General features: G+C 42.1%; 1 protein-coding gene across 6 annotated transcripts in view; it reads right to left on the bottom strand.

Annotated features, from left to right (window-relative positions):
• Positions 1–1,899: 1,899 nt before the first annotated feature.
• fggy (FGGY carbohydrate kinase domain containing) overlaps positions 1,900–27,639 on the bottom strand; it is a 44,291-nt gene continuing 18,551 nt past the window's right edge. For 2 of the 6 annotated variants that reach the window (XM_060914159.1, XM_060914196.1), the window contains 10 exons: positions 25,742–25,857; positions 25,169–25,297; positions 24,975–25,078; positions 23,191–23,298; positions 22,556–22,617; positions 17,248–17,398; positions 16,856–16,930; positions 16,609–16,729; positions 16,380–16,474; positions 1,900–4,229 (listed from right to left, as the gene is read on the bottom strand). In XM_060914159.1, coding sequence (XP_060770142.1) covers positions 3,990–4,229; positions 16,380–16,474; positions 16,609–16,729; positions 16,856–16,930; positions 17,248–17,398; positions 22,556–22,617; positions 23,191–23,298; positions 24,975–25,078; positions 25,169–25,297; positions 25,742–25,857 — 1,201 coding nt within the window. In that variant the 3' untranslated portion in view covers positions 1,900–3,989. Of the gene's footprint in view, positions 4,230–11,030; positions 11,141–11,931; positions 12,007–16,214; positions 16,280–16,379; positions 16,475–16,608; positions 16,730–16,855; positions 16,931–17,247; positions 17,399–22,555; positions 22,618–23,190; positions 23,299–24,974; positions 25,079–25,168; positions 25,298–25,741; positions 25,858–27,639 lie in introns of those variants that run through there. The other 4 variants (XM_060914150.1, XM_060914177.1, XM_060914167.1 and 1 more) reach the window with 4 other exon arrangements.

The following is a 27,639-nucleotide window of genomic DNA, read 5'->3' as shown; positions in this document are numbered from 1 at the left end:
ACTGAGCTCCTTGGACTTTCCCATTTTACTGTGTGTTGGTCAATCCAATGAGTGCTGTAAACAAACCCTTTTTATGAAGGCACAGAGAAGCTACCAGCTGTAGTCAATCATGATCACTAACAGGAAGTTAAGAGACCTCAGCCTTGGCAAGATAAAAGACATTTTGGAAGTTTCAGCACCTCGGAATTAATAATCTGTGAGCATTTGTAAATTTTTAACCCTGTATGTATAATTTTGGCCCTGTGTTGATTTCAGAAAACCCAAAGAAAATTAAAACTTGTGCCCCAAATTCGAGTTTGTTTTTTTTTTAATTAAAGATGTATGCTGTACAATCATTCTGCCACAGAAAAAAAGAACAGTCCAAGGAAATTACTGAAAGCCCAAATACTGCCATGAAATTCATATCCAAGATGACATTCATGTCACTGTATATAAACTTCTGACCCCAACTGTAGGATAAGCGATACGCTAACAATATTACATGCTATCAAACCAAATGAATGAAACCCGCTAGAAGGGAATAAAACACGTTTTTATTCCGTCAAAAAAGTGTCCTGTATGTATAACATTTCCTGATCTTTCATTCCGATGACGTCACTCCCAGTGTTTTCCCACTGACCAGGCTGACGTTGTCAAAATGGCGAACCGGTTCACAATTAAACTTCTTTTGATTAATTTATGTTGTTGTTTTTTTTTTTGTGGATGTGTCCCTATATTATAAAGAACATTACACGGTGGCATGAAGATATGAATTTTATCTTCTCGTGTTGAAAATATTTTCACTTGTTTGATGATATATACATTCACCACTTGAAGATAAACTTCATATCTTCGTGCAATATCTCTATATCTTACACATACACTAGCAGTCAAAAGTTTAGACGCACCTTTGAATTCAGTGATTTTTCTTTCATACCTCTACCCACTTTGTTGGAGGAGGTTATGTTTTCGCCTCTGTTTATTCCGAACGCAACTCAAAAAGTAGTGAACAGATATGGATGAAATTTGGAGGAAAGGTGAGCCATGAGTCACGGAACAATTGATTAGATTTTGATGCAAATCCAGATATGTATGTAGATCCAGGATCTTTTTGTCTGTTCCCAGCGTAACTCAAAAAGTAGTGAACGGATTTGGGTGAAATTTGGTGTACAGCTTTAGTATTACCCTAGGTTCAAGTGATTCAAGTTTGATGTTGATAATACAGTCTGTGACTTGGCAGAGGTATGAACTCTACTCTACCGAGTGCCCTTCTAGTTATTATTAACTAAAAGACCCTTCATGACTTAAAGTAATGATGTATTGTCATTTCTCTTTACTTAGTTGAGCGGTTTAATTAAGTAAAATTTCAAACTGATCAGAAATATGAAACTTTTTTTGGTTTTTGTTTGTTAACTTTTTTGTTTACCAAAAATAAACAATGTAGAAAATACAAAATACAGAAAAGAAAAACCGATGAATGACAAGTTGTGTGCAAACTTTTGACGAGTCCTGTGTGTGTATATATATATATATATATATATATATATATATATATATATATATATATAAAATGTTACTTTTAACTGATTACTGATGAGAATATAAACAGGAACATGAATTAACGAAGTTTTAAACGAAAACCTTTTCGATACCTTTAGAGTTGCCCTGCACTTACACCATGTAACGTGGGTTGCTTCTTTCTCAGAAAACCACCAACACAGGAAATAAACACACTACTACAGTTGTTACTTCCTATTGTGAGTTTGAACGTGTCCTTTAAACTTGCAGCGTTAATTAGCTTGTACTGTATTTAAAGAAAAACAAGACCATCACTGTTGATCTTACAGTGGACAGCTGTCCTGACATTTTCCTTTAGAATTCGCTGGTATTGTCACGAAACAGACAGGAGAGGAGATCAAATGCGCTCAAACCACAGTTTATTAATAATAGGGGAAAGGGGAGTTGGGAGAATGTGTGTAGGTGAAATCCAGAGGCAGGGATGGCTGGTGGTGACGTCTGAGGTCTCCCATCCAAGTACAGACCAGGCCCGACCCTGCTTAGCTTCTGAGACCTGATGGGATCTGGCGTAGTCAGAGAGCTGTGGCTGCAGGCTAGCAGCAGGGCTGAGCGAGCTGGAGAACAGGCGAAGGTGCAAGAGGCAGAGTCAACAGGACAGAAGGCAGATCAGGTTACTGGGGCTGGAGAGCAGACAGAGTCAAACAGAACAGCACAATATCAGGAGTCAGAGTAGTAGTTACACAGAGCAGGTTGTCAGGCTGAGAGTTGCAGACGATCTGACACTGAGGCTAGGGAGAACTGCAGCTTAAATACACCCAGGGGGAAGCAGGTGATCGGCAACAGCCAATGACAGTCACTGAAAGTTAATAAGAGGAAGTGAGTGCGGGCGTGGCCGGTAATGCTGAGTGGAGATGTTACCTGAAGAGAGAAGCCCACAGGTAGGACCATGACAGGTATAATTCAGAATTCATTGTTCCATCAGTGATGGCAAGCCGTCCTGGCCCAGATGCAGCAAAACAGGCCCAAACCATGATACTACCACCACCATGTTTCACAGATGGGATAAGGTTCTTATGCTGGAATGCAGTGTTTTCCTTTCTCCAAACATAACGCTTCTCATTTAAACCAAAAAGGTCTATTTTGGTCTCATCCATCCACAAAACATTTTTCCAATAGCCTTCTGGCTTGTCCAGTTGATCTTTAGCAAACTGCAGACGAGCAGCAATGTTCTTTTTGGACAGCAGTGGCTTTCTCCTTGCAACCCTGCCATGCACACCATTGTTGTTCAGTGTTCTCCTGATGGTAGACTCATGAACATTAACATTAGCCAATGTGAGAGAGGCCTTCAGTTGCTTAGAAGTTACCCTGGAGTCCTTTGTGACCTCGCCGACTATTACACACCTTGCTCTTGGAGTGATCTTTGTTGGTCGACCACTCCTGAGGAGGGTAACGATGGTCTTGAATTTCCTCCATTTGTACACAATTTGTCTGACTGTGGATTGGTGGAGTCCAAACACTTTAGAGATGGTTTTGTAACCTTTTCCAGCCTGATGAGCATCAACAACGCTTTTTCTGAGGTCCTCAGAAATCTCCTTTGTTTGTGCCATGATACACTTCCACAAACATGTGTTGTGAAGATCAGACTTTGATAGATCCCTGTTCTTTAAATAAAACAGGGTGCCCACTCACACCTGATTGTCATCCCATTGATTGAAAACCCCTGAGTCTAATTTCACCTTCAAATTAACTGCTAATCCTAGAGGTTCACATACTTTTGCCACTCACAGAGATATAATATTGGATCATTTTCCTCAATAAATAAATGACCAAGTGTAATATTTTAGTCTCATTTGTTTAACTGGGTTCTCTTTATCTACTTTTAGGATTTGTGTGAAAATCTGATGATGGTTTAGGTCATGTTTATGTAGAAATACAGAAAATTCTAAAGGGTTCACAAACTTTCAAGCACCACTGTGTGTCCTTGTTTGAATTATTCTCTGTGTTCATGTTTAAATTTACTATTAAAACACACTCATAGTCATTTTAATTATTGCAAATCTGAAATTCCGGTATTTTAATCTGAAATCGTGTGTCTAATGCAGTATACATGAGACTTTCTGTTTTTCAGGATGACTTCGGAAACAAACATAATTACAGAAATTACAACTCGTGTTGTTGTTGTGTCGATCAGAGGACGTTAAAATAAGCTCGCGAGAGGACGCGAGTGTGGATCAGCGCTGGTTGGGAAGTGAGTAGTGAAGATGTTGTCGTGTTTCCATCGCTGTGTTTGAAGCAGATCGCTTGCTCAGCTGTTGGAGGATTCGTGTTGGCCTCAAAAGATTTACAGAATACTGGATGGCTTTGTGGCTTTCAGCTTGTCAGTTTAAACACACACATTCTCACACATACACACCACACGCGCACCTCTCTGCTTCCGTCAGCATTCACCACGCTGAGAGCTGACCAAGCAGGAATTACTGAACTGAACATCTTCACTGATGATCAAACATCTTGATTAAGATATAAACACAGGCTGCTTGCTCAGACATAAACGGTTTGGGGTTCGAGATCAGCACCAGAAGCAGCTCAGGCTCGATGCCCACAGAGGAAACTGTAGGTGTGTGTTCACCAGGCCAAACTTTCACTTCCTGGGGTGGTCGCTCATCAGCGCTGCGTACTCTCTCTGATGGGCGAACAGACGCAGGAACACGGTGTACTTCTTCCTGTAGAAGCTGACACACACACACTTTCATCAGCTAGCTTTCAGAATGATACGAAGAAGAAATCTTTTTGTTAGTGATCTGTGTGGAGAATAAAACACTCGTCATGCTCGTCACGCTGCTACAGGAAAATAATCAACAGTGATGAAGCGGAGTAACAAGAAATGTGACAACAAAATGCTTTATTCCTCTTACGCCAATTTGTAACCCATTTCAAGTTAGGTTTAACGCTGGGGACGTTCCTGTTCACAGTCGTTCGTTCACGAGCCTGGCTTTTCTCTCTCTTGAAGCTAATAAAAGAAGTTTGTCCACTGTCCCCTGCACCAATGTCAGAGCTGCCATTAAAGCAAATTCATCCACACCCAATCAGAATGCAGAACACAACAGCACAGTGATGTCTTGGAAGACACTTTAGCGAAGGTTTGAATATTTGTCTCAGGTACGTCACGCCCAGATGATGGGTGTTTTCTTGAGAGGTGTGAAAACCACAGGCGTATTTTATCAGGGCTGGGTGTCCTACTAAACCATGACAATTTGTCACTTTTCATATCCAGTGACTGATGAGAAATAAACACGTCTTTAACTCGATGGAGTGAGAAAACAGATTTATCAAGCCATGATTTGGACTGGTGAATCTGTTTTCACGAGTTCGAATCCCAACAACGGCCTCAGCAACCTGTTTCCAGGAGCCAAGCGAGTAAAGGCCTCTGCATGCTCTTGCGACAAGGCTTTCGCAGATAGCTTTTCGCAGACAGATGTAATTTATTGTTGAGCGGGGAGTAATAGGCATGCGCGATGTTATTCACCGGCACAACGCAAGGGGGCGCGAAGTCGCTAGGAGTAGTTGGTGGGTGTGGTTAGTGGAGTGTTTATCCTCCGGTTACTTATAATGACTAGAACTATTTTTATTTTTTTTATAATGACTAGAACTGGAGTCGTATAGATGTCTGTACTTCCTCAATCAACCGCTCTTCATGCTGCTCCATCTTCGCTCGTGTTTTTAAAAATGCCAGTCGTGAAAACAAACCAAACCGGGAAAGTAGGGAAGCGGAAGTGCGTGTACAGCGGATGTAGAGTGGACCAATCAGAGCCCTCTTGTCTGCGATGCTGTCTGCGAGGCTTCTGCGGTGGTCACAATTTTTGGGAGGTGCGCGCAGAGCGTCTGCGAAGGTGGGGGGGGCTACGCAGACGCTATCTGCGACACCGTCTGCGAGGACTGGGTTGTCAGCATAAATTGGCCTTAAAACGTACTGTGCTCTCTGGGTGGGAGGGGCATACTCTCGCTCCTCTGTCAGTCAGAGCAACACTAACCAGGACTGGGTTTCTCAAAACGTTTGTAACGCCACCGACTTCATTATCATATTAGAATGTTCTTTAATGATCTCATTCATTAGACCAAATTTAAATTCATGAGTGTCCCAAAATTGTTCATAACTAACATAGTACACAAACTCATTTCGTAAATTAATGAGTAACCCGACCAATCCGTTATTCACTAAGTGCTTCGTTATCTCATTGGTTAGAACATTCTTTAATTAACGAGTGTTTCCTGAAACCCTTCGTAACTAACGTAGTACGCAAAGTTGTTCATAAATTAGCGAGTAACCTGATCCATTCATTGTTCACAAAGTACTTCCTAATCTACCATTCATTAGAATGTTCTTCAAAATTGTTCGTAACTAACATAGTACGCAAACTCATTTCGTAAGTTAGCGAGTAAACTGACCCATTTGTTAATCACTAAGTACTTAATTATCTCATTCATTAGAACATTCTTTAATTAACGAGTGTTTCCTGAAACCCTTCGTAACTAACATAGTACGCAAAGTTGTTCATAAATTAGCGAGTAACCTGATCCATTCATTGTTCACAAAGTACTTCCTAATCTACCATTCATTAGAATGTTCTTAAATTCATGAGTGTTTCCCCAAATTGTTTGTAACTAACATAGTACACAAACTCATTTCATAAGTTAGTGAGTAACCCGACCAATCCATTATTCACTAAGTGCTTCGTTATCTCATTGGTTAGAACATTCTTTAATTAACGAGTGTTTCCTGAAACCCTTCATAACTAACGTAGTACGTAAAGTTGTTCATAAATTAGCGAGTAATCTGATCCATTCATTGTTCACAAAGTACTTCCTAATCTATCATTCATTAGAATGTTCTTCAATTCATGTGTCCCAAAATCGTTCGTAACTAACATAGCACGCAAACTCATTTCGTAAGTTAGCGAGTAAACTGACCCATTCATTAATCACTAAGTACTTAATTATCTAATTCATTAGAACATTCTTTAATTAGCGTTTTGTGAAACCCTTCATAATTAACATAGGATGTAAACTTTTCGTAAATTAGCGAGTAACCTGATCCATTCATTGTTCATAAAGTACTTCCTAATCTATCATTCGTTAGAATGTTCTTAAATTCATAAGTGTCCCAAAATTGTTTGTAACTAGCATAGTACGCAAACTCATTTCATAAGTTAGTGAGTAACCCGACCAATCCGTTATTCACTAAGCGCTTCGTTATCTCATTTGTTAGAACATTCTTTAATTAACAAGTGTTTCCTGAAACCCTTCATAACTAACGTAGTACGCAAAGTTGTTCATAAATTAGCGAGTAACCTGATCCATTCATTGTTCACAAAGTACTTCCTAATCTACCATTCATTAGAATGTTCTTCAATTCATGAGTTTCCCAAAATCATTCGTAACTAACATCGTACGCAAACTCATTTCGTAAGTTAGTGAGCAAACTGACCCATTTGTTAATCACTAAGTACTTAATTATCTCATTCATTAGAACATTCTTTAATTAAAGAGTGTTCCATGAAACCCTTCATAACCAACGTAGTATGTAAACTCTTTGTAAATTAGCGAGTAACCTGATCCATTCATTGTTCATAAAGTACTTCCTAATCTATCATTCGTTAGAATGTTCTTAAATTCATAAGTGTCCCAAAATTGTTTGTAACTAGCATAGTACGCAAACTCATTTCATAAGTTAGTGAGTAACCCGACCAATCCGTTATTCACTAAGTGCTTCGTTATCTCATTCGTTAGAACATTCTTTAATCAACGAATGTTTCCTGAAACCCTTCGTAACTAATGGAGTACATAAACTTGTTCATAAATTAACAAGTAACCTGATCCATTTGTCATTCAGTAAGTACTTCCTCATCTATCATTGGTTAGAATGTTCTTAAATTCATGAGTTTCCCAAAATTGTTCGTAACTAACATAGTACGCAAACTTATTCATAAATTAACGAGTAATCTGACCCATCCCTTATTCACCAAGTACTTCATTATCTTGTTTGTTAGAAGGTTATTAAATTACCAAGTGTTTCCTGAAAACTTTCGTAACTAATGTAGTATGTCAACTTGTTTGTAACTTAACAAGTAACCTGACCCATTTGCTATTCGCTAAGTACTTCCTAATCTATCATTTGTTTAATGTTCTTAAATTCATAAGTTTTTCCTAAAATTTTTCGCAACTAACATAGTACGCAAACTCATTTCGTAAATTTGTGAATTACCTGACCCATTCCTTCTTCACCAAGTACTTCATCTTGTTTGTTAGAAGGTTATTAAATTAATGAGTGTTTCCTGAAAATTTTCGCAACTATCGTAGTATGTCAACTTGTTCGTAACTTAACAAGTAACCTGACTCGTTCATTATTCGCTAAGTACTTCCTAATCTATCATTCGTTATAATGTTCTTAAATTCATAAGTTTTTCCTAAACATTTTTTCACAAATAACATAGTATGCAAACTCATTTCATAAGTTATTGAGTAACCTAACTCATTCCTTATTCACTAAGTACTTCGTTATCTTTTTCATTACAACATTCTTAAATTTATAATAATTTCCCTGTGTTTTTTTGATGTGAATGAATTGATTTGCATTAACACTGACTACGTTTACATGCACATCCAAATCGAGCTGCTGTCGGTAATCGAGCTGAAGGTCCCAGCAGGGTGCCAGAGAAATCCAATCGTACATGCACACAACTGAAATCGGGCTATTGTGTGAGGTGCATTGTGCACCCGAGCCACAGGTGGCGCAACGCCCCATCGTGTTGGTACACTTCTGGTTGTCGTCATGAAGAAGAGCTATTCAAGAGTGTAAACAAAGTTATCAGTTCCGTGTTCTCCATTGCGCGTTTTTCTCCCGTCCATGAATTTTAATATATTCAACTCCTTAAGCTGAATGAGCATCAACTCTGTCTCCTCATTGCCACAGGCAAGCAGAAACGTGCACTTCTGGAGCAATGAGGAGACAGAGTTCATGCTCCAGAAGTGCACGTTTCTGCTTGCCTGTGGCAGTGGGAGCGTGGTCAAGCGCCGGTCTGTGACAGGAGGGCGGAGCCAGGGAAGGTGAGTGGCAGAATCACTACACCTGACGGTAATTAACCTGTGTTTGTGTGTCTTCCCAGTAACCGCGCCCTATTTAAGGAGGCAGAGGGAGAGCAGAGGGGAGAGCTCATCCCGGGACTAGAACACAGTGCGCGCGCGTGTGTGTGTGTGTGTGTGTGTGTGTGTTTTTCTCTCAAGAATAAAAGTAGGCTGTTAAACTGAAAAGTCTGACAATAAAAAGCCTATTAGTACCAGAAGCTTTGTCCTGCCGTCCTCTGTGCTCCACCCACACTTCAGAGAGCTCTACATCGCCATTTTCTCTTCTCCGTTTGTTCCTCCTGACCTCTTCTGCTGCTCGCTACTACTGTTGTCATGCCGACCGAGGCTGTTGTGTTTCCCGCTTGTGGTCTCGTCACTCGTCACTTCCAGAAGTAGCTCGACAACTAGCTCGATAGGGTATACATGCACTAAGTAGCTCGGCAGAAATCGCATAAACTAGGTCGTGTAGCTCGATTCCGAGAAATCAAGTTCGGTTCAATTTCAGCCGAATTAAGGTGTATACATGGCATTTTGAACTTCGATTTCAGTCGAGCAACGGCAGAAATTCGATTCTCTCTATGTGCATGTAAACGTAGTGACTGTTTTTGTTCGGCCAATGTGACTTGATCATGTTTAATTCAAATCTGTGGAATCGAATGAAACTCCACACAGTCACTGGAGCTCAAGCTCGAACCCAAGACCCTGAAGTACACAAATTAGACAAGTTAATTTAACACTCATCAGTGTCAACATATTCCCATCTTTTCAGTCTAGCTCTTCCAAACAAATGTCATTTCTGTTGTAAATTGTTAATTACGCTCACGTCAACTCTACTATATATCGCTATTTATAAATGTTGTCTATATGTGTCTGTTTCTGCCATATAAGTTGATAATTTATCTGTTAAATTTACCTCTGGACCATGAGTCAATTGTCTGATTATTGATTTCTGAGGTTTTTCCTCTCAACTCAGCCTGAGTGGAGCCAACAAAGAACTACTTACAACTCACTCGTTAAATCTCTGATAAGAAAGGTTTTGGGGAAACACTCTGAAAACAGGTTCATACTTAACGTACGTCCTTCTTTAATTACGCTGTTTGATATTCACTAAGGTTCATGGTTATCAGGAAACGCACCCTAATCTATGAGGCGGTATGTAGGAGACGGTAGATAGCATTTTCCTCTGAGTGCGTTAACGCCGCCCCGTGACACAACAGTTTGAAAAACGAGAAATAAAAAGATACAGTATACTGAAGTACATCTGAAGAAGAAGGTAATTTATGGTGTTTGTTTTAAGAGAGTCAGATTTTTTAACAAGCATAATCCAATCCGGGCGGCACGGTGGTGTAGTGGTTAGCGCTGTCGCCTCACAGCAAGAAGGTCTGGGTTCGAGCCCCGTGGCCGGCGAGGGGCTTTCTGTGCGGAGTTTGCATGTTCTCCCCGTGTCCGCGTGGGTTTCCTCCGGGTGCTCCGGTTTCCCCCACAGTCCAAAGACATGCAGGTTAGGTTAACTGGTGACTCTAAATTGACCGTAGGTGTGAGTGTGAATGGTTGTCTGTGTCTATGTGTCAGCCCTGTGATGACCTGGCGACTTGTCCAGGGTGTACCCCGCCTTTCGCCCGTAGTCAGCTGGGATAGGCTCCAGCTTGCCTGCGACCCTGTAGAACAGGATAAAGCGGCTAGAGATAATGAGATGAGAAGACCAAAAGTCCATAGATCGTCAAGTAATCCAATACGATATCTAGATTTTGTAGTAATAATCATAATCAAGAGCTGCCCTAGAATGAGAACAGAGGTCAGTATGATCTACAGTAAAAGCTCCTGAATGAATATTTGGAAACGTGAATAAATATTAAATATATACCCAATTTTTTATTTCTACATCTGTCAGTTTGGTGGGTTTATTTGCGAGATGAAAAGTGCCCTTGTGCAGTTTGAAATAAATAAACCAATTTTGCTAAGACGTAATGAAATGAAGATAAAGCTACACTACACTGCTGTTAAATTCTTGATTCTGATTGGTCAAAAATTTTGCATTAATTAAGCACCTAGGAATGACTGCTGTAACGCAAGTGATAACAGGAACTAATCTGTTGAACGAACGTTCCACAACGATGTTGGCAAATTGCTTCAGTGTAAGAGGAATAAAACACTGAGATGTCCTGAGTGTTTTATTCCTTACTTATGAACCTCGAAATGTTTTACTGAAGTACATGTAAGTTATAAACCTCCGGATCAGTGTAGGTTAGGATTTTGCATGAGCAAACAGTGCAACAGTTTAAGAATAACGTTCCTCAATGCAAAACTGCAAAGAATTTGAGGATCACATCATCTATGGTCCATAATATCATTAAAAGATTCAGAGAATCTGGAGAAATCTCTGTATGCAAGAGACAAGGCTGAAAACTGACATTGGATGCCTGTGATCTTCAGGCCCTCAGGAGACACTGCATTAAAAGCAGATACATGTCTGTAGTGGAAATCACTGTATGGGCTCAGGAACACTTCAGAAAACCATCGTCTGTGAAAACAGTTCATTAGTGCATCCACAAATGCAAGTTAAAACCAGATATAAACAATATCCAGAAACACCGCCACCTTCTCTGGGCCCGAGCTCTTTTACGTTGGACTGAGGTGAAGTGGAAAACTGTCCCGAGGTCTGACGAATCAAAAGTAGAAATTCTTTTTAGAAATCATGGACCCCACGTCCTCCAGGCTAAAGAGGAGAGGGACCATCTGGCTTGTTATCAGTGCACAGTTCAAAAGCAGCATCTGTGATGCTATGAGGGTGCATTAGTGCACATGACATGGGTAGCTTGTACATCTGGGAAGGCATCATTAATGCTGAATGATATCTACACGTTTCAGAGCAATACGCTGCCATCCAGACAAAATCTTTTTCAGGGAAGGCCTTCCTTCTTTCAGCAAGACAATGCCAAACCACTTTCTGCACATATTAAAACTGCATGGCTCTGTAGTAAAAGAGACCGGGTGCTAAACTGGCCTGCTGCAGTCCAGACCTGTCTCCCACTTGGAGCATTATGGAGCACAAAATACAACAAAGATATGAGACCCTGACCTGTTGAGCAACTGAAATTGTATATCAGGCAAGAATGGGACAACATTTATCTTTTAGAACTACAGCAACTAGTCTCCTCAGTTCCCAAACGTTTACAGAGTGTTGTTAAAACTCAAGGTGATGCAACACAGTAGTAAACACGCCCCTGTCCCAACATCAAATTCACAATGACTATATATTCTTTGTACTATTTTCAGTGAAACACAGTATTGGGTTTCCATGATTTGCAAATCACACATCTCTCACCTCTCGAGCTCAGGGTTAGGTCGAACCACTGTTCCTATTTTGGCCATTTTCTCCATGGCTTCCTGAAAAACACAGTGAGATGTCTGATTTAGCTGAGCAGGCATCACGTAACGCATGCTATGCACCTTTTTGTGCTTTTTTTTTTTCCATCGGTTGGTTTGCTGCTTGGTTGATCTTTATGTAGATTTAGGACGTTGACATCATTAAGGTTCTTGTGATGTGGGTTTGTGGTGTCTTAAGCACTAAGCGAGCATGTTTAATATTGCACGTCGGTTGAACACAGCTACCTCATTAATGCAAGTACATATCAAAGTCCACACACAACAGTCTCAACACAGGATGGCAATAAAAAAACAAAAAAACAAAAAAAAACATACAGTGCTCAACGTAAATGAGTACACCCCCTTTGAAAAGTAACATTTTAAACAATATCTCAATGAACACAAACAATTTCCAAAATGTTGACAAGACAAAGTTTAATATAACATCTGTTTAACTTATAACGGGAAAGTAAGGTTAATAATATAACTTAGATTACACATTTTTCAGTTTTACTCAAATTAGGGTGGTGCAAAAATGAGTGCACCCCACAACAAAAACTACTACATCTAGTACTTTGTATGGCCTCCATGATTTTTAATGACAGCACCAAGTCTTCTAGGCATGGAATGAACAAGTTGGCGACATTTTGTAACATCAATCTTTTTCCATTCTTCAACAATGACCTCTTTTAGTGACTGGATGCTGGATGGAGAGCGATGCTCAACTGGTCTCTCCAGAATTCCCCAAAGAAAATAATTTCTTTACACCACAAAGGTGAAGGCTACAAGAAGATCAGCAAAGCTTTACTTATCAGTCAGCAAGAGTGGTACAAAAATTTAAGAAAGATGGAACTGCAACTATCTCACAGAGACGTCCAGGTTGTCCACAGAAGTTAACACCTCGACAGGAGCGTCTTCTAATGAGAAGGGTTGAAGAAAATCGGCATGCAAGTTCACTGCAGTTATCTAAAGAAGTAGAAAGCCAAACTGGGGTGACTATTTCCCGTGACACGATACGGCGTACACTGCAGAGGAATGGCATGCATGGATGCCGTCCACGAAAGAAGCCTCTCCTAAAGCCCAGGCACAAAAAAGCCCACCTAGAGTTTGCCAGGGCCCATGCTGACAAAGATGAAGACTACTGGGACTCTATACTCTGGAGTGATGAGGCCAAGATAAGCGTTTTTGGAACTGATGGCTTCAAAACTGTATGGCGTAGCAAAGGTGAGGAATACAAAGAAAAATGCCTGGTGCCTACAGTGAAACATGGTGGTGGCAGTGTCCTTATGTGGGGCTGCATGAGTGCTGCTGGTGTCGGGGAGCTGCATTTCATTGACAGCATCATGAATTCACAGACGTATTGCTCTATACTGAAAGAGAAGGTGCTACCATCACTCCGTGCCCTTGGTTGTCGTGCACTTTTCCAACATGACTAAACACACATCTAAGGCCACTGTTGGATTTCTGAAGAAGAACAGGGTGAAAGTGATTCAGTGGCCAAATATGTCTCCTGATCTGAACCCAATCGAACACCTATGGGGAATTCTGAAGAGACAAGTTGAGCATCACTCTCCATCCAGCATCCAGTCACTAAAAGAGGTCGTTGTTGAAGAATGGAAAAAGATTGATGTTGCAAAATGTCGCCAACCTGTTCATTCCATGCCTAGAAGACTTGGTGCTGTCATTAAAAATCATGGAGGCCATACAAAGTAGTAGATGTAGTAGTTTTTGTTGTGGGGTGCACTCATTTTTGCACCACCCTAATTTGAGTAAAACTGAAAAACGTGTATTCTAAGTTATATTATTAACCTTACTTTCACGTTATAAGTTAAACAGATGTTATATTAAACTTTGTCTTGTCAACATTTTGGAAATTGTTTGTGTTCATTGAAATATTGTTTAAAATGTTACTTTTCAAAGGAGGTGTCCTCATTTACGCTGAGCACTGTACATGGCCACGCTGCTTCGAGCGAACAGGAAGGCAATGGTAACTCAAACACAGTAAACCACTCTTTACAGCAGTGGTGAGCAGAAAAGCATCTCACAACAAGTTAAATTTTGAGATGGATGTCCTACGACAGCGGAAGACCACACCGGGATGCACTCTTCTCAGCCGTGAACAGGAATTTTGATGTTCCATAGGGCACAGACTCACTCAACCTGGACAGCTGAAGGCTGACAGGTGGTGTTTGAGCTGCCCAGGTTTTGGTTTTGCACTGCTGCTATATCACTGGCTGATTGGAGAAATAAACAAATGTGCAGGTAGACAGTAAGCGTGTATTAGAAGTTATGACGACGATGATGATGATGTACTTTGGAGAAAAACAGGAAGTTCTTCATTGTAATGGCTGACTTGTACTCAAGATTAAATACGTATCCGGATAATGGAGGAGCCTTCGGTCTGTACTCTACGTTCATTTCGTCCGTACATTATTAGGACCCCTTCCGCCGTCACTATGTTTGTTGTTGTCTGAAATGTTTGGCTCTGAGCTGCCTTCTAGTGGATGTCTTAAAGGTCCCATGGCATGGTGGTTTGTTGATGCTTTAAACGGGCTCGTGGAGGCTTCCGGATGTTATATCTGCAGCCTTTCTCGAAATGAACCCTCGGCACGTAAATATAGCCTCCTGGGAGAAAGCCCCATTTCAGCGCTTTTCCCAGTGCGTCGTTTTGCTAATGAGAAGCAGGAGGCGGGGCTTGACCAAGCTGCGCGCACACATACTCGCTGCTATCAGCGCCTGTAGCCACGCTGCTAAGACAAAACCCCGTTCTCTCTCGGACTCCTTTCGTAAACTCAACGTGACACAGAGAACAGAGTGAGAGTGTTCGGAGTGGTAGTTTACGAACGTATAATACCCTAGGCTTGAACACGCACTCCATAACCAAAGAGGATAGAAGCAGCAACTACAGCAACATATCGCTTATCCAACAGAAGACATGCATTGCGGAGCAATAGTCAAACATAAGCTCATAAGTTACAGTCAATTTCCAGACTAAACTCAGTTTAACAGAGCATGCTGCATGCTCTTTAGTTTTGTAGCGCAGATTACCTGGCTAACTGCAGGAAGCGGTTAGCTGCACAGCTAATGTAGCCATTGCAAGGCTAACGCACCGATTTTAAAACACGGCAAAACGACTTAACAGTAATACACTTACTTGTTCGGTGTTTGTGGCTGATGCGGCAGGGATGCTTGGTACGGACCCAGGCTTCAGTGACAGTTGATGTGCAAAACCTGCCCTGTACTGTCCCAAGTTGTGGAAACATTCCTCAGGAAAATGCTTCCGACAAACATACACCGTCTTAGGTAGACTCGACGGCGTATTATTGAAGTAAATAAAATTAAGCCACTGCGTCTTCAGGGGCTCTCCCGTCGGCAGTAAAAACAGACTCCTTTCTGTGTTGTCACATCCATGTACAGCGCAATTTCCATGTTTCGCTCGCTTAGGTGATGCCATGTTGTTGTGTCCTCTATGGTCTCCTCACTACAACTGGGCGGGCAATCCATACAGTGGGTGGGAATCCAGAGGGGGGGCGTGGGGATCATCTCCCTTGCTGACGTAGTAAAGGGAAGAGCTTATCAACGCGCCGTTTTGACGCGCCATTCTCAAATGTTGGGCATAGTTTGGTTTACACATTATGAAATTTCTAGCCACTGGGGTGACTTAAGAAGGTCAGAGGAACTCATTTTAACGTTAAAAAACCTCAGAAAGTGAAAATTTCATGCCATGGGACCTTTAACATGCTTAACGTCCATGCCAACGTAAAGGACACACGGAAGTACACTCACCGGCCACTTTATTAGGAACACCCATCTACCTACTGTTTGATGCTGTTTTCTAATCAGCGGATCCCTTGATGCAGATACAAATCGAGAGCTTCAGTTAACGTTCGCTCACATTGAACATCAGAACGGGAAAAATTGTGAGACTTTCTTTCACTGTGGCATGGGTGTTGGTTTGAGCCAGATAGAGCATGACGGTTTGAGTATTTCAGAAACTGCTGATCTCCTGGGGTTTTCACACACACACACACACACACACACACACACACACACACACACACACACACACTATACACAGAATGGTGCGAAAAACAAAAAACACAGTCAGTGAGTGAGCGACAGTTCTGCGGGTGGAAACAAACGCCTTGTAGATAAGAGAGGTCAGAGAAAAACGGACAGATTGGTTCGAGATTTCTTTTCTGCCAGGCAGGAAGGATATAGTAACTCACAGAATCACTCTTTACAGCAGAAAAGCATCTCAGCATGCAACAGAAGAACTCACTGGGTTCTGCTCCTGCAGCCAAGAACAGGGATCTTAGAATCAAGGACAAGTTCCTATTAAAGTGGCCGGGGAGTGTATATGGGCAGTAACTATAAGTGAGCCTTAATTATACCTGAATGCAGGTATAGTCTCGTGATGCACAGGCCCCGAGAACAGCAGCGCCGACCAGCACGGCCTCTTTCTCTGCAGGAAGGACGATCGGCAAACCTGCACATTACACACACACACACACACACACACACACACACATAGAAAGAGAGGTGAAGGAAATGAGAAGTAACTTTTGGACCAATCAAAAATCAGAATATCTACAGCGCTGTGTGGTGTGAGGACGTGCTTACCCGTGATGTTGGCGTGCATCTGGACGAACAGAGGGTTCTTACTGAGCCCTCCACACAGGAATAAGGTCGTGATGTCATGTCCTGCTTCTCTCAGTGCATCCAGGATGTGTCTGGTGCCAAGCTGTGACAAGCAACGATCATAAATCGCGCACCAAAAATAGCAAAACGGAAACAAACAAATAAATAAACAAAGCGGTGGGCTGTGCTTGTGTTTAATGGGTTAGAGTAAAATATAATTTAAACTCACAGCAGTAGCTTGTAGAGTAGCGAGGTAAAGAAGAGCCAAGTCGTCCAGCTTCTGAGACAAAGACAGTCCGATAACCTGCACACACCATGAACTGAATGAATCAATAAAACAATACTTTAAAATTATTATTATTATCAGTAGTAGTTAAAAAAAAACAAAAAAAACCCATTAATCAAATCACAACCATAGATATCGATAATAATACTAATAATAATGAAAAGTCACCAGATTTTAAAGTCATAATAAAAAATATTCCTATTATTACATCAATAGTAATAAATTTTGGTTATATTATAAAATACGACCCTCATTTTCTTGCCCGCTACATTTCAGTCTGTCACCATGTTTGATTAAACGCCACGTGGAAGTGTTTTCGCGCCACAGTTTCGCACCATGCCCTTCAAGCTCTGGTCAGCGAGAGGCGATCGGTTGCCGTGGAAATCGGGCCACACGTGCAGGCCGGCGGTCAGTTCGTCGAGGTTCTTCAGGTCTTTGGCCATTTCCTCCAGGTAGCCGTTCAGGAAAGAGTAAATATGCAGTCCACTAAAAAGATCAAAATGTCAAAATGGAGACACTTTCAGTGAAATGCTGGATGGAGTCCTGGTGTTCATATATATATATATATATATATATATATATATATATATATATATATATTAGTGCTGTCAAGCGATTAAAATATTTAATCGCGATTAATGTCGCGACAGTCATAGTTAACTCGCGATTAATCGCAATTTAATCGCACATTTTTGTCACATAAAAAACCATTGTAATTCTCTTATCAGCATAAAAAAGTAAATGGGCTTGCTTTGTAACAATGTTTTTTTTTAATTGCAAAGCATAACACGTCTTGACACAGCCACTGCAAAGTGAAACCTAAGCCGAGCACCGGCGCAGGGCTAGCAAGAGAACCATGAGTGAAATGATCTACTGTTTGAGTTAGTCTACAACTCTAATCAGAGAGACAGGTTACACAGTGACGGTAGGCTTGACATGCTTGATTATAATATAAAGTACACTATTATATTAAGTTTAAGTTGTCCGTTGATAAATATTGCATTGAATCTGATCTTTACTGTTTCAGCTCACTTAACACATTTTGTACTTTTACACTTTCTGCCTGTTGATGCGTTGCGCTGTCCAATCAGAGGCGGCCAAATTTGCATATTACAGGAAGGATTTCTGGGATAGCATTGAGTTTACAGTTCAGAGGGATCTGGCTTCTTTAGACGCTGTCTTCTTAAAACTGAATAAATATTTAAAAAGAGCCAAATGAGCCAGTCTTTTGAACGGCTCTTTTCAAAGAATGGATCACAAAGATGCGGATCCCATCAAAGAGCCATAAATCCCATCTCTACTAGCGCGCCCTGCCCGCGCTGGTTCTTGGGGAGGGCAGAGGACTCTGGCTGTGCGGGGCGTGGCATTACAGTCTAGCTGCTATCAGTTTTCTAAGCAAAGTCTCTGTTCCAAGTTCCTGGCAGTTTCAAAAGCTTATGAAAAACCTACATCATGTCACAGAGCGTTAATCTCGCGATAAAAAAATTATCGCCGTTAAAATTGAGTCAAGTTAACGCGTTAATAACGCGACATTTTTGACAGCACTAATATATATATATATATATATATACACACATACTGTATAGATAGATAGATAGATAGATAGATAGATAGATAGATAGATAGATAGATAGATAGATAGATAGATAGATCGATCTTTATTGATCCCTTTGGGAGGGTTCCCTCAGGGAGATTAAAATTACAGCAGCATCATTACAGGATAAACAGAGAATAGAAAATAGAGAAAACTTCTAGATAAATTAACATATACAAATATAAAAAAAATTAAATATGAAAAAAGTCCAGCAGGAGAGGTATTGCACATTATATTGCACATTTATATTGCACATTGTCCAGTACTGCTTTTTGTCAGGCTAGGCTACTGCTCCTTCCCGTCCTCTGTGCTCCTGTTACCCCTCCTCCCCCCCAGAGAGGAGTTGTACAGTCTGATGGCGTGAGGGACAAAGGAGTTTTTAAGTCTGTTAGTCCTGCACTTGGGAAGGAGCATTCTGTCACTGAACAGGCTCCTCTGGTTGCTGATGACGGTGTGCAGAGGGTGACTGGCATCGTCCATGATGTTCAGTAATGTCCATAGTCCTCTTCTCTGCCACTGTCACCAGAGAGTCCAGCTTCATGCTGACCACAGAGCCGGCCCGCCTGATCAGTTTGTCCAGCCTGGATGTGTCCTTCTTGGATGTGCTGTCCCCCCCAGCACACCACGGTGTAAAACAGGACACTGGCCATCACAGACTGATAGAACATCCACAGGAGTTTCCTGCAGATGTTAAAGGACCGCAGCCTCCTCAGGAAGTACAGCCTGCTCTGTCCCTTCCTGTACAGGTGGTTGGTGTTGCAAGTCCAGTCCAGCTTGCTGTCCAGCCACAGCCCGAGGTACTTGTAGGAATCCACAGCCTCCACCTCGACTCCCTCGATCAGAACTGGTCGTGACCTTGGTCTGGACCTCCCAAAGTCAATGACCAGCTCCTTGGTCTTCGAGGTGTTGAGCTGCAGATGGTTCCTATTGCACCAAACGGCAAAGTCTCTCACCAGGCTCCTCTCTGTCGTCCCTGATACACCCCACGATGGCTGTGTCATCGGCGAACTTCTGAATGTGACACAGCTCCGAGTTGTAGCAGAAGTCCGCGGTGTACAGGGTGAAGAAAAGAGGGGCAAGCACCGTGCCCTGGGGTGCTCCGGTGCTGCTAATCACAGTGTCAGATGTGATGTCCTTCAGCCTGATGTACTGTGGCCTGTCGGTGAGGTAGCTGGAGATCCAGGTGACCAGGCAGGGGTCCACTCGCATCCTGTTCAGTTTGTCCTGAAGCATAAGGGGCTGTATGGTATTGAAGGCACTCGAGAAGTCTTAAAAGAGGATCCTCACTGTGCCATTTCCCTTATCCAGATGCAAGTGGGCTCGGTGTAGCAGGTAAAGGATAGCGTCTTCCACACCAACACCTGCCGGGTATGCAAACTGCAGACAGTCCTGGGCGTGTTGCACCTGGGGTCTGAGTAGGCTGAGGAAGAGCCGCTCCAACGTCTTCATCAAATGTGAAGTGAGTGCCACCGGTCGGAAGTCGTTCAGCTCTCTGGGCCGGTTCTTTTTGGGAACTGGAACGATGCATGGTGTCTTCCAGAGGGTGGGCATTCTCCCCAGCTGCAGGCTGAGGTTGAAGATACATTGGAGTGGTTCACCCAGTTCAGCAGCACAGGTCTTCAGTAGTCGGGGACACACCTTGTCCGGGCCTGCTGCTTTCCTGGGGTGAAGCTTCCTTAGTTGACCTCTATATATCTCTAAATATCTATATTATATATTTAGACCTCTAAATATCGATATTATATAGATATTTAGTCAGTGCGTAAAAGCAGAACTCCTGATGAGCGTTTAAGCAAAATATTTACAAGGGCACAAAATCAACCTGAATAGAATAATAACATTATAGCATTGTGAATGAACCACTGAATTGTGTAGTGTTGTGTATTTCACCTCAATAAATCACTGCATTGTCTTGTGATACCAATAATAAGATACGTATCACAGTTACGATACATATTTATTCCTTTCTTTGACGCTGCATGCCATGCGCCAGAAACAACACCACCGCATTTATTATGGTGTGACTCTGCTGGGTGCCTGGGGGACAGCAGTGAACAAGCGCTTTCACTTTACATCATTACTAGAGAGGTACCATCCAATATTATCGCACATAAGAACTTATTGATATTGATCCGCGGGATTAAGAAATCGTTCAGGTAGAAAAGCATACAATGTAAAGATGCGTTGCCTGCTATGAAAAAAGTAAACAGTATTTTTCCCCCCATCAATATTTTCCGTAATATGTGTTAGTAAACAAGATCGTCAACGATGGCGTAGCTCACTCTGACCCCGTCTAATCCAGAAGGAACGATCTAAAGTGGACCACCTTCCTTGCAAGCTATATACACTATATACAAGCTATATATAGAAGCGATATCCACCCTAGGAATACTGACCTGTTTGCCAGAAAGAATCCAAAACGGCGAGGACTGAGAAGAAGCGATTTTTGTTGCTCATTAAGGCTTAATTAGTCCATAACTTCATTAGTAATTGTAATGAAGCAAATCTGGGTAGAAGTTATATGCACCCTAGGTACCCCTACCTTCATGCCAGAAAGAATCAAAATCGGTGAAGAATTGAGGGAGAAGAAGCGATTTGTGTAGAAACTGCTCATTAGGGATTGATTAATTACTCCATATCTTCATTATTAATCGCAATTATGCAAATTTGAGTAGAAACTATCTACATGCACCCCAGGCAGACCTACCTTCCTGCCAAAAAGAATACAAATCAGTGAAGAATTGAGAGAGAAGAAGCGATTTTCGTGAAATGTAGATGACGCCGGATGGACGACAGACAACACATGATGGCATAAACTCATCGCCTGTCAGCTGGATGAGCTAAAAATCCATGTTATTTTTTTAAAAAAGCTAATTAAAAACTCCTCCACTGGAGGAGTTTAAGTATCTCGGGATCTTGTTCACGAGTGAGGGAAGGATAGAGCCTGTGATGCGGTCACTTTACCGGTCCGTCGTGGTGAAGAAGGAGCTGAGCCAAAAGGCGAAGCTCTCGATTTACCGGTCGATCTACGTTCCGACTCTCACCTGTGGTCATGAGCTTTGGGTAATGACCGAAAGAACAAGATCGAGGATACAAGTGGCCGAAATGAGTCTCCTTCGCAGGGTGGCTGGGAGCTCCCTTAGAGAGAGGGTGAGAAGCACAGTCACTTGGGAGGAGCTCGGAGTAAAGCCGCTGCTCCTCCACATCGAGAGGAATCAGCTGAGGTGGCTCGGGCATCTTTTTCAGATGCCTCCTGGACGCCTCCCTGGGGAGGTGTTCCAGGCATGTCCCCCCAGGAGGAGGCCCCGAGGAAGACCCAGGACACGCTGGAGGGACTATGTCTCTCGGCTGGCCTGGGAACGCCTCTGTGTTCTTCCTGAGGAGCTGGCCGAGGTGTCTGGGGAAAGGGAAGTTTGGGCTTCCATGCTCAGACTGCTGCCTCCGTGACCCGGCCCCGGATAAAGCGGATGAAGACGAGACGAGACGAGCTAATTAAAAATAAGCACCGGATAAAAACCCGTCTGTCTTATGTAAATAAAGATACAAATTTTGTTGTCCGGTGGTCAAGTGTTTATGAGATACGTTGTCCTGCATTTACGATCAGGTTCCCTGTGGTGGTGTTGGATGTCGTTCGTACGTCCGGCCGTCATGCGGCCGCAAAAGCCGTCAAAAATCAGGTCGATGCATTACTACGTTCTCTTAAGTATGGCACTCTGCTCAATGACAATTTGCTTTTCTAAGAAACTGAAGGTTTGGCTCTGCCTACATTTAAATCTAAACAGTCTGAAGTCGGGCTACAGTCAAGAGCGTAAAGTTAAAAAAACGTCAAATCCTTTCCTTCGGCTAGTTCGCTTCATATTCCTGCACCAATGATTACGCTGTTTTCTCAAAGGTCTTTCAAACTCTCAATCGAGACCAAGACTAACGCGCAAGATTGAGACAACCCCATGTCACATACCGGACCGGATGCGAGACTTACGTACCTTTTATTAAATAAAAATATTCAACAAATCAATGAATTAACTTCTGAACAGAAAAAAAACCTATACCTTTTTTCTGCCCGCTCTTTTAACTGACAGAAAGCAGCATGTCCTGTCACCACATGATCAATCTGCAGGGGGAAAAAACAGAAAAATATCCATAAGCCCTAAAGAAATGCTGCATGGCCAAAAGTATGTGAACACCTGACCACCACACCCATCTGTTGCTCTACCCCAAATTGTTACCAAAAGCTGGAAGCATGGAGTTACATAAGAAGCCTTTATATGCTGTAGCTTTACTTTTTCCCTTCACTGGAATTAAGAGGCCTGAACCTGTTCCAGCACGACAGTGCTCCTGTGCACAAAGTGCTCCATGAAGACTCCACGACCTCAACCCCACTGAACACTTTTGGGATGAACTACAACACTCACTGCACCCCAGACCTCTTGCTCTTGGAGCTGAATGAACACAAATCCCCTCAGCCACGCCCCAAAATCTAGCGTAAAGCCTTCCTAGACGAGTGGAGGCTATTCTAACAGGAAAGACGGACTAAATCTGGAATGGGATGTTCAACAAGTGGTAAACATTCGGCCATACTTTGTGTTTAATAAATAACACCTTGACCATACTACTATATTTTGCAGGATCATGGTGAACATTTTGACAGCTGAGACATATCTTTACTGTGCTGTGTTGGACTGACCAGTTTTCCCGTAGCGCTCTGACCGCCTTCGTTAAGCCACAGGTCTGGTACCATGGCGGACAGGTACGGACCCCACACACCTGGAACAAACAGGGGCTTCCGGCTCACCTGCAACACCCACACTTTAACCTTGGCGATCCAGAATATTTTTGGCTTATTAAGTGTTTTTAAAGGAGATACGCAGAACCATGGCCTCATTTTTTGTTTATAAATGCCTTGAGACCTCAAGAATGGCACAGGAATAGTTTTAAGCATTAACAATTTATCTAATATAGTAAATTTTATGATTAAAATGATTCATATAGGTAGCAGTCTGAGTGAATGACCTTGACATCCGTGACGTCACCGCAGGAAGGCCATTGGTCTCATCACCATTTCCGCTATACTAAAACACAGAGCTGACTACAACTCCAATCCTCCATTTTGAGCCAATTCATCGCCATGTCACGTAGATGTGTTGCTGGTGGGTGCACCAACACGACAGAAGGTGGATTTATGTTGCATTCATGGCCCAAGAATGTTCAAACTGCAAAGATTTGGACGCGTCTTGCTGGAAATTCATGGGCACGTTTTACTGATGACTCGTACAAAACCTCTGATCTGTTGAGGAGCGTTGGCTATAAGCCCGTATTGAAAGAGGGTGCAGTACCAACAATTAAAGGAAAAGAAAACTACAAGAAAATGAAAGCAAGTTCAGTTGTACCAGTTCTCCCAGAGTGTGAGCCGAGCAGTAATGGCGGAGTACTCAGTATGGAGAATATGGAGAATGAGTGGACCAGCTGTCTTATTTCTCCGCTGGATATGCTTTTTTCTTTTTTTCCGCTGGATATGCTCGCCTCAGCAGCAATATCTCGCCCTTACGTGGAAGAAGCAAATGAATGAAGAACTGAATGAACCACTGAAAGTCAGATTGTTTCAAAACAATCGGCCACAAGCTCGGCCTTCAAGAAGTGAGGACACAGATGGGTAAGATGCGACTCTCATTTGGTTACATAGCAACAACAACACTCATTGTTTACCTGCATTTAGATTAATACATGTAACTTGTATTGTGTTTAAGTTACCGGTATAAGATTATTTAATTTGCTTCAGAATGTGATTGTCTCAGTTCATCTGATTATTTAATTAGCCTTTTATGTTTTATCAGTGAAAATGCATGCATGTACATGTTGCAGAAGTTATAACACCTATCCTGTTTTAATGAGAGTCACATGAGACTGTCAGTTCAATTCCATCCAATTCTCTAGACGGCTTTGTTCTCTGGCTTTATTTTGTAAGGTCGGGGCCTCTGTGGCCGACGGGTTACTATCGGATTCACTTTCCGATGGTTTGAACTGATACAGTTCTACGTGTATAGCAGTAGCATGTACACACACTCCAATTTCAGGACTATCACAGTCAGATGTACTACTATCTGAGAAATCCGAAGAATCACCAATAAATCCGAACGAAGAGGCCATTGCAACCGCTCTAGCCTGCCGAGTCTGACTTTGGTCTATAGCACCGGTTCCCGCCGTGACGTCACGCACTCAGGGCTGGCTGGCTCAGCGGGGCAGCTCGAATGCCAACTTTGCGGTTGATTTTAACTCTCAAAAATACATTTTTTTATTCTTGTTAATGCAGCATACAAGAGTCAGGGATGGAGATACTATCCACTCAGAAATGTATTTAAAAATAAAGGTTCTGCGTATCTCCTTTAACCTACATTTAAAGCAAAGCATTTTATGAGGACATTCAAAGAAACACATTAAGAATATAACTATTACTATTAACTACAAACTCACAGCCATGTGACAGGAGGATGTTCCACAGATCAGAGCAATGCGCGATGTGATTGGCTGATTTTCACATGGCAAGTGATGGCCACTTACATCCGCTCCAATAACACCTAGAAAATGGAGGACAAACCAAAAAAAGATTCATAATCCAGCTGCATTTCATTACATGGTCTATACATTTCCCATGATGCCTCGCTGACCCAGTCCTCCTGCGTGGGCATCGATCAGAGACCCTCCCACAGCTGTTCCTGGCTCTAGACCCAAATCTGCAGCTGCCTCTGGAGTCAGTCCTCCTCCGACCGGGCTACCGGGATAACACGTCCGCTCTCCTAGACACAACGCAGAGCACATAAAGCATACAGGAATACAGAAACGCCTTCGCCGTATTTCAACTTGTATTTGAACAACATTGGGCGGGGGAGCAAAACTGGCCATACTATACCAGTCAGGGGCATCTGTGAGCTCAGGTATGCGTAAGAGGGCAGAGCGCACTGGCTCGTGGGTGGGGCTAAACAGTGATAATGTCAGCACGCTGTCGCTGATTGTTTTCCAATAATAGCATGCCTCAAAGTTTATTCCTTACGTACATATATAGGTAGTTCCTGTCCATGACTTGCTTTGCTATAGGAACATTTCCATGTTTTTGTTGCTTCTGTTCAATATTTGGAAAGTAGTGGTTCGATTTTGTAGGCTCTGATGTAATAATTGTGGATCCGATTGAAGGCCATTTGTATTGTATGGTTTATACTCGAACACAATTTTTATTAACTTACCGATTTTTGAATGATTGTTCTCAATCAAGTCCTCAAGACCAATGGTGGCCCAGAAACTGTCGTCCCAGCCGTCCAGGGGAGAATAAGTCCACTTACACACCACAGTACACAGTGATCTAGAACACAGCAGAGAGATGTGATGACCGAGATACTCAAGAGTCAGGCCATGGTTTCACTCATTTACTCAGAACACAACTGAACACATAATAAAGCAGTAACCTGTCCAAGACCTTAAAGCAGCGGTTTGTAATTTGCAGCCATGTGTGTGAACAATGCTGCCTGCATTGCTGCTGCATCTGCACATGTGCTCAAAGTCATGTGCTAAATAGAAACCAGCTTCAAGAGCTCTTCTCTTCGTCCAACAAGGCTATGTTCACAAACCAAACGTGACACAGATCTGATTTTTTTTCAGGACTTAGTGGACACAAAAATCTGATCTGACAAAAATCTAATCTAATCTGAATGTTCATATGTAAATATTAATGTTTTTTTTTCTCAAGGAACTCCTTCAAAACAAAATCATCGATTAAGCGAGCTTGTTCAGAAAATGGGCACTGGGTTAATTCATTGGATTTGAAATTGGCCACCTGGTAACCAATGGTATGCTGCCAAAACTCATTTGGCCTCAGGCTTGACTTGGACTGGGTCATGAATGAGAATGGTGAGATAGGAATTCATGGGGCTTTTTCCCAGAGCTGTAGTACTCGAGTCCGGTCTCATCTCAAGACGTTTTTTCTATTGTCTTGGACTTGCCTTGGACTCATTGGTACTGTATTTGAACTTGGACTTGGTCAAATATTCCAGTTGGAGTCCAGCTGCCTTTTAATTAATGTTTTTTTTTTTCTCAAGGAACTCCTTCAAAACAAAATCATCGATTAAGCGAGCTTGTTCAGAAAATGGGCACTGGGTTGATTCATTGGATTTGAAATTGGCCACCTGGTAACCAATGGTATGCTGCCAAAACTCATTTGGCCTCAGGCTTGACTTGGACTCGGTTTTGACTTGGACTCAAAACTGTTTGGACTCGGTCTTGACTCTTCAAATAGTTTTGAAAAAGATTTGGTTTTCCTATCTTGGTCTTAACTCTGTTTCTCATTTTGACTTGGTCTTGACTTGGACTCAAACTTTTTTGGACTTGGTCTTGACTCTTCAAATGGTCTTGAAAAAGATTCATATTTTCTGTCTTGGTCTTGACTCTGTTTTTCATTTTGACTTGGTCTTGACTTGGACTTGAAACTTTTTGGACTCAGTCTTGACTTGGACTCGAAACTCTTTGGACTTGGTCTTGACTTAGGCTCAAACTTCTTTGGTCTTGACTCTTCAAGTGGTTTTGAAAAAGATTTGTTTTTCTTTGTCTTGGTCTTGACTCTATCTCTCATATTAACTCAGTTTTGACTTGGACTCGAACCTCTTTGGACTCGGTCTTGACTTGGATTCGAACTTCTTTGGACTCAGTCTTGACTCTTCAAGTGGTCCTGAAAAAGATTCCTTTTTTCCTGCCTTGGTCTTGACTCTGTTTATCATTTTGACTCGGTCTTGCCTTGGACTCAAAACTGTTTGGACTCGTTCTTGACTTGGACTCAAACTTTTTTGGACTTGGTCTTGACTCTTCAAATTGTCTTGAAGAAGATTCATATTTTCTGTCTTGGTCTTGACTCTGTTTCTCATTTTGACTTGGTCTTGACTTGGACTTGAAACTTTTTGGACTCAGTCTTGATTTGGACTCAAAACTCTTTGGACTTGGTCTTGGCTTAGGCTCAAACTTCTTTGGTCTTGACTCTTCAAGTGGTCTTGAAAAAGATTTGTTTTTCTTTGTCTTGGTCTTGACTCTATCTCTCATATTGACTCAGTTTTGACTTCGACTCGAACCTCTTTGGACTCGGTCTTGGCTTGGACTT

Source organism: Neoarius graeffei, chromosome 1 (genome assembly GCF_027579695.1).
Source record: "Neoarius graeffei isolate fNeoGra1 chromosome 1, fNeoGra1.pri, whole genome shotgun sequence".
In the NCBI taxonomy this organism is placed as follows: domain Eukaryota; kingdom Metazoa; phylum Chordata; class Actinopteri; order Siluriformes; family Ariidae; genus Neoarius; species Neoarius graeffei.
This window is presented reverse-complemented; position numbering and strand designations above follow the sequence as displayed.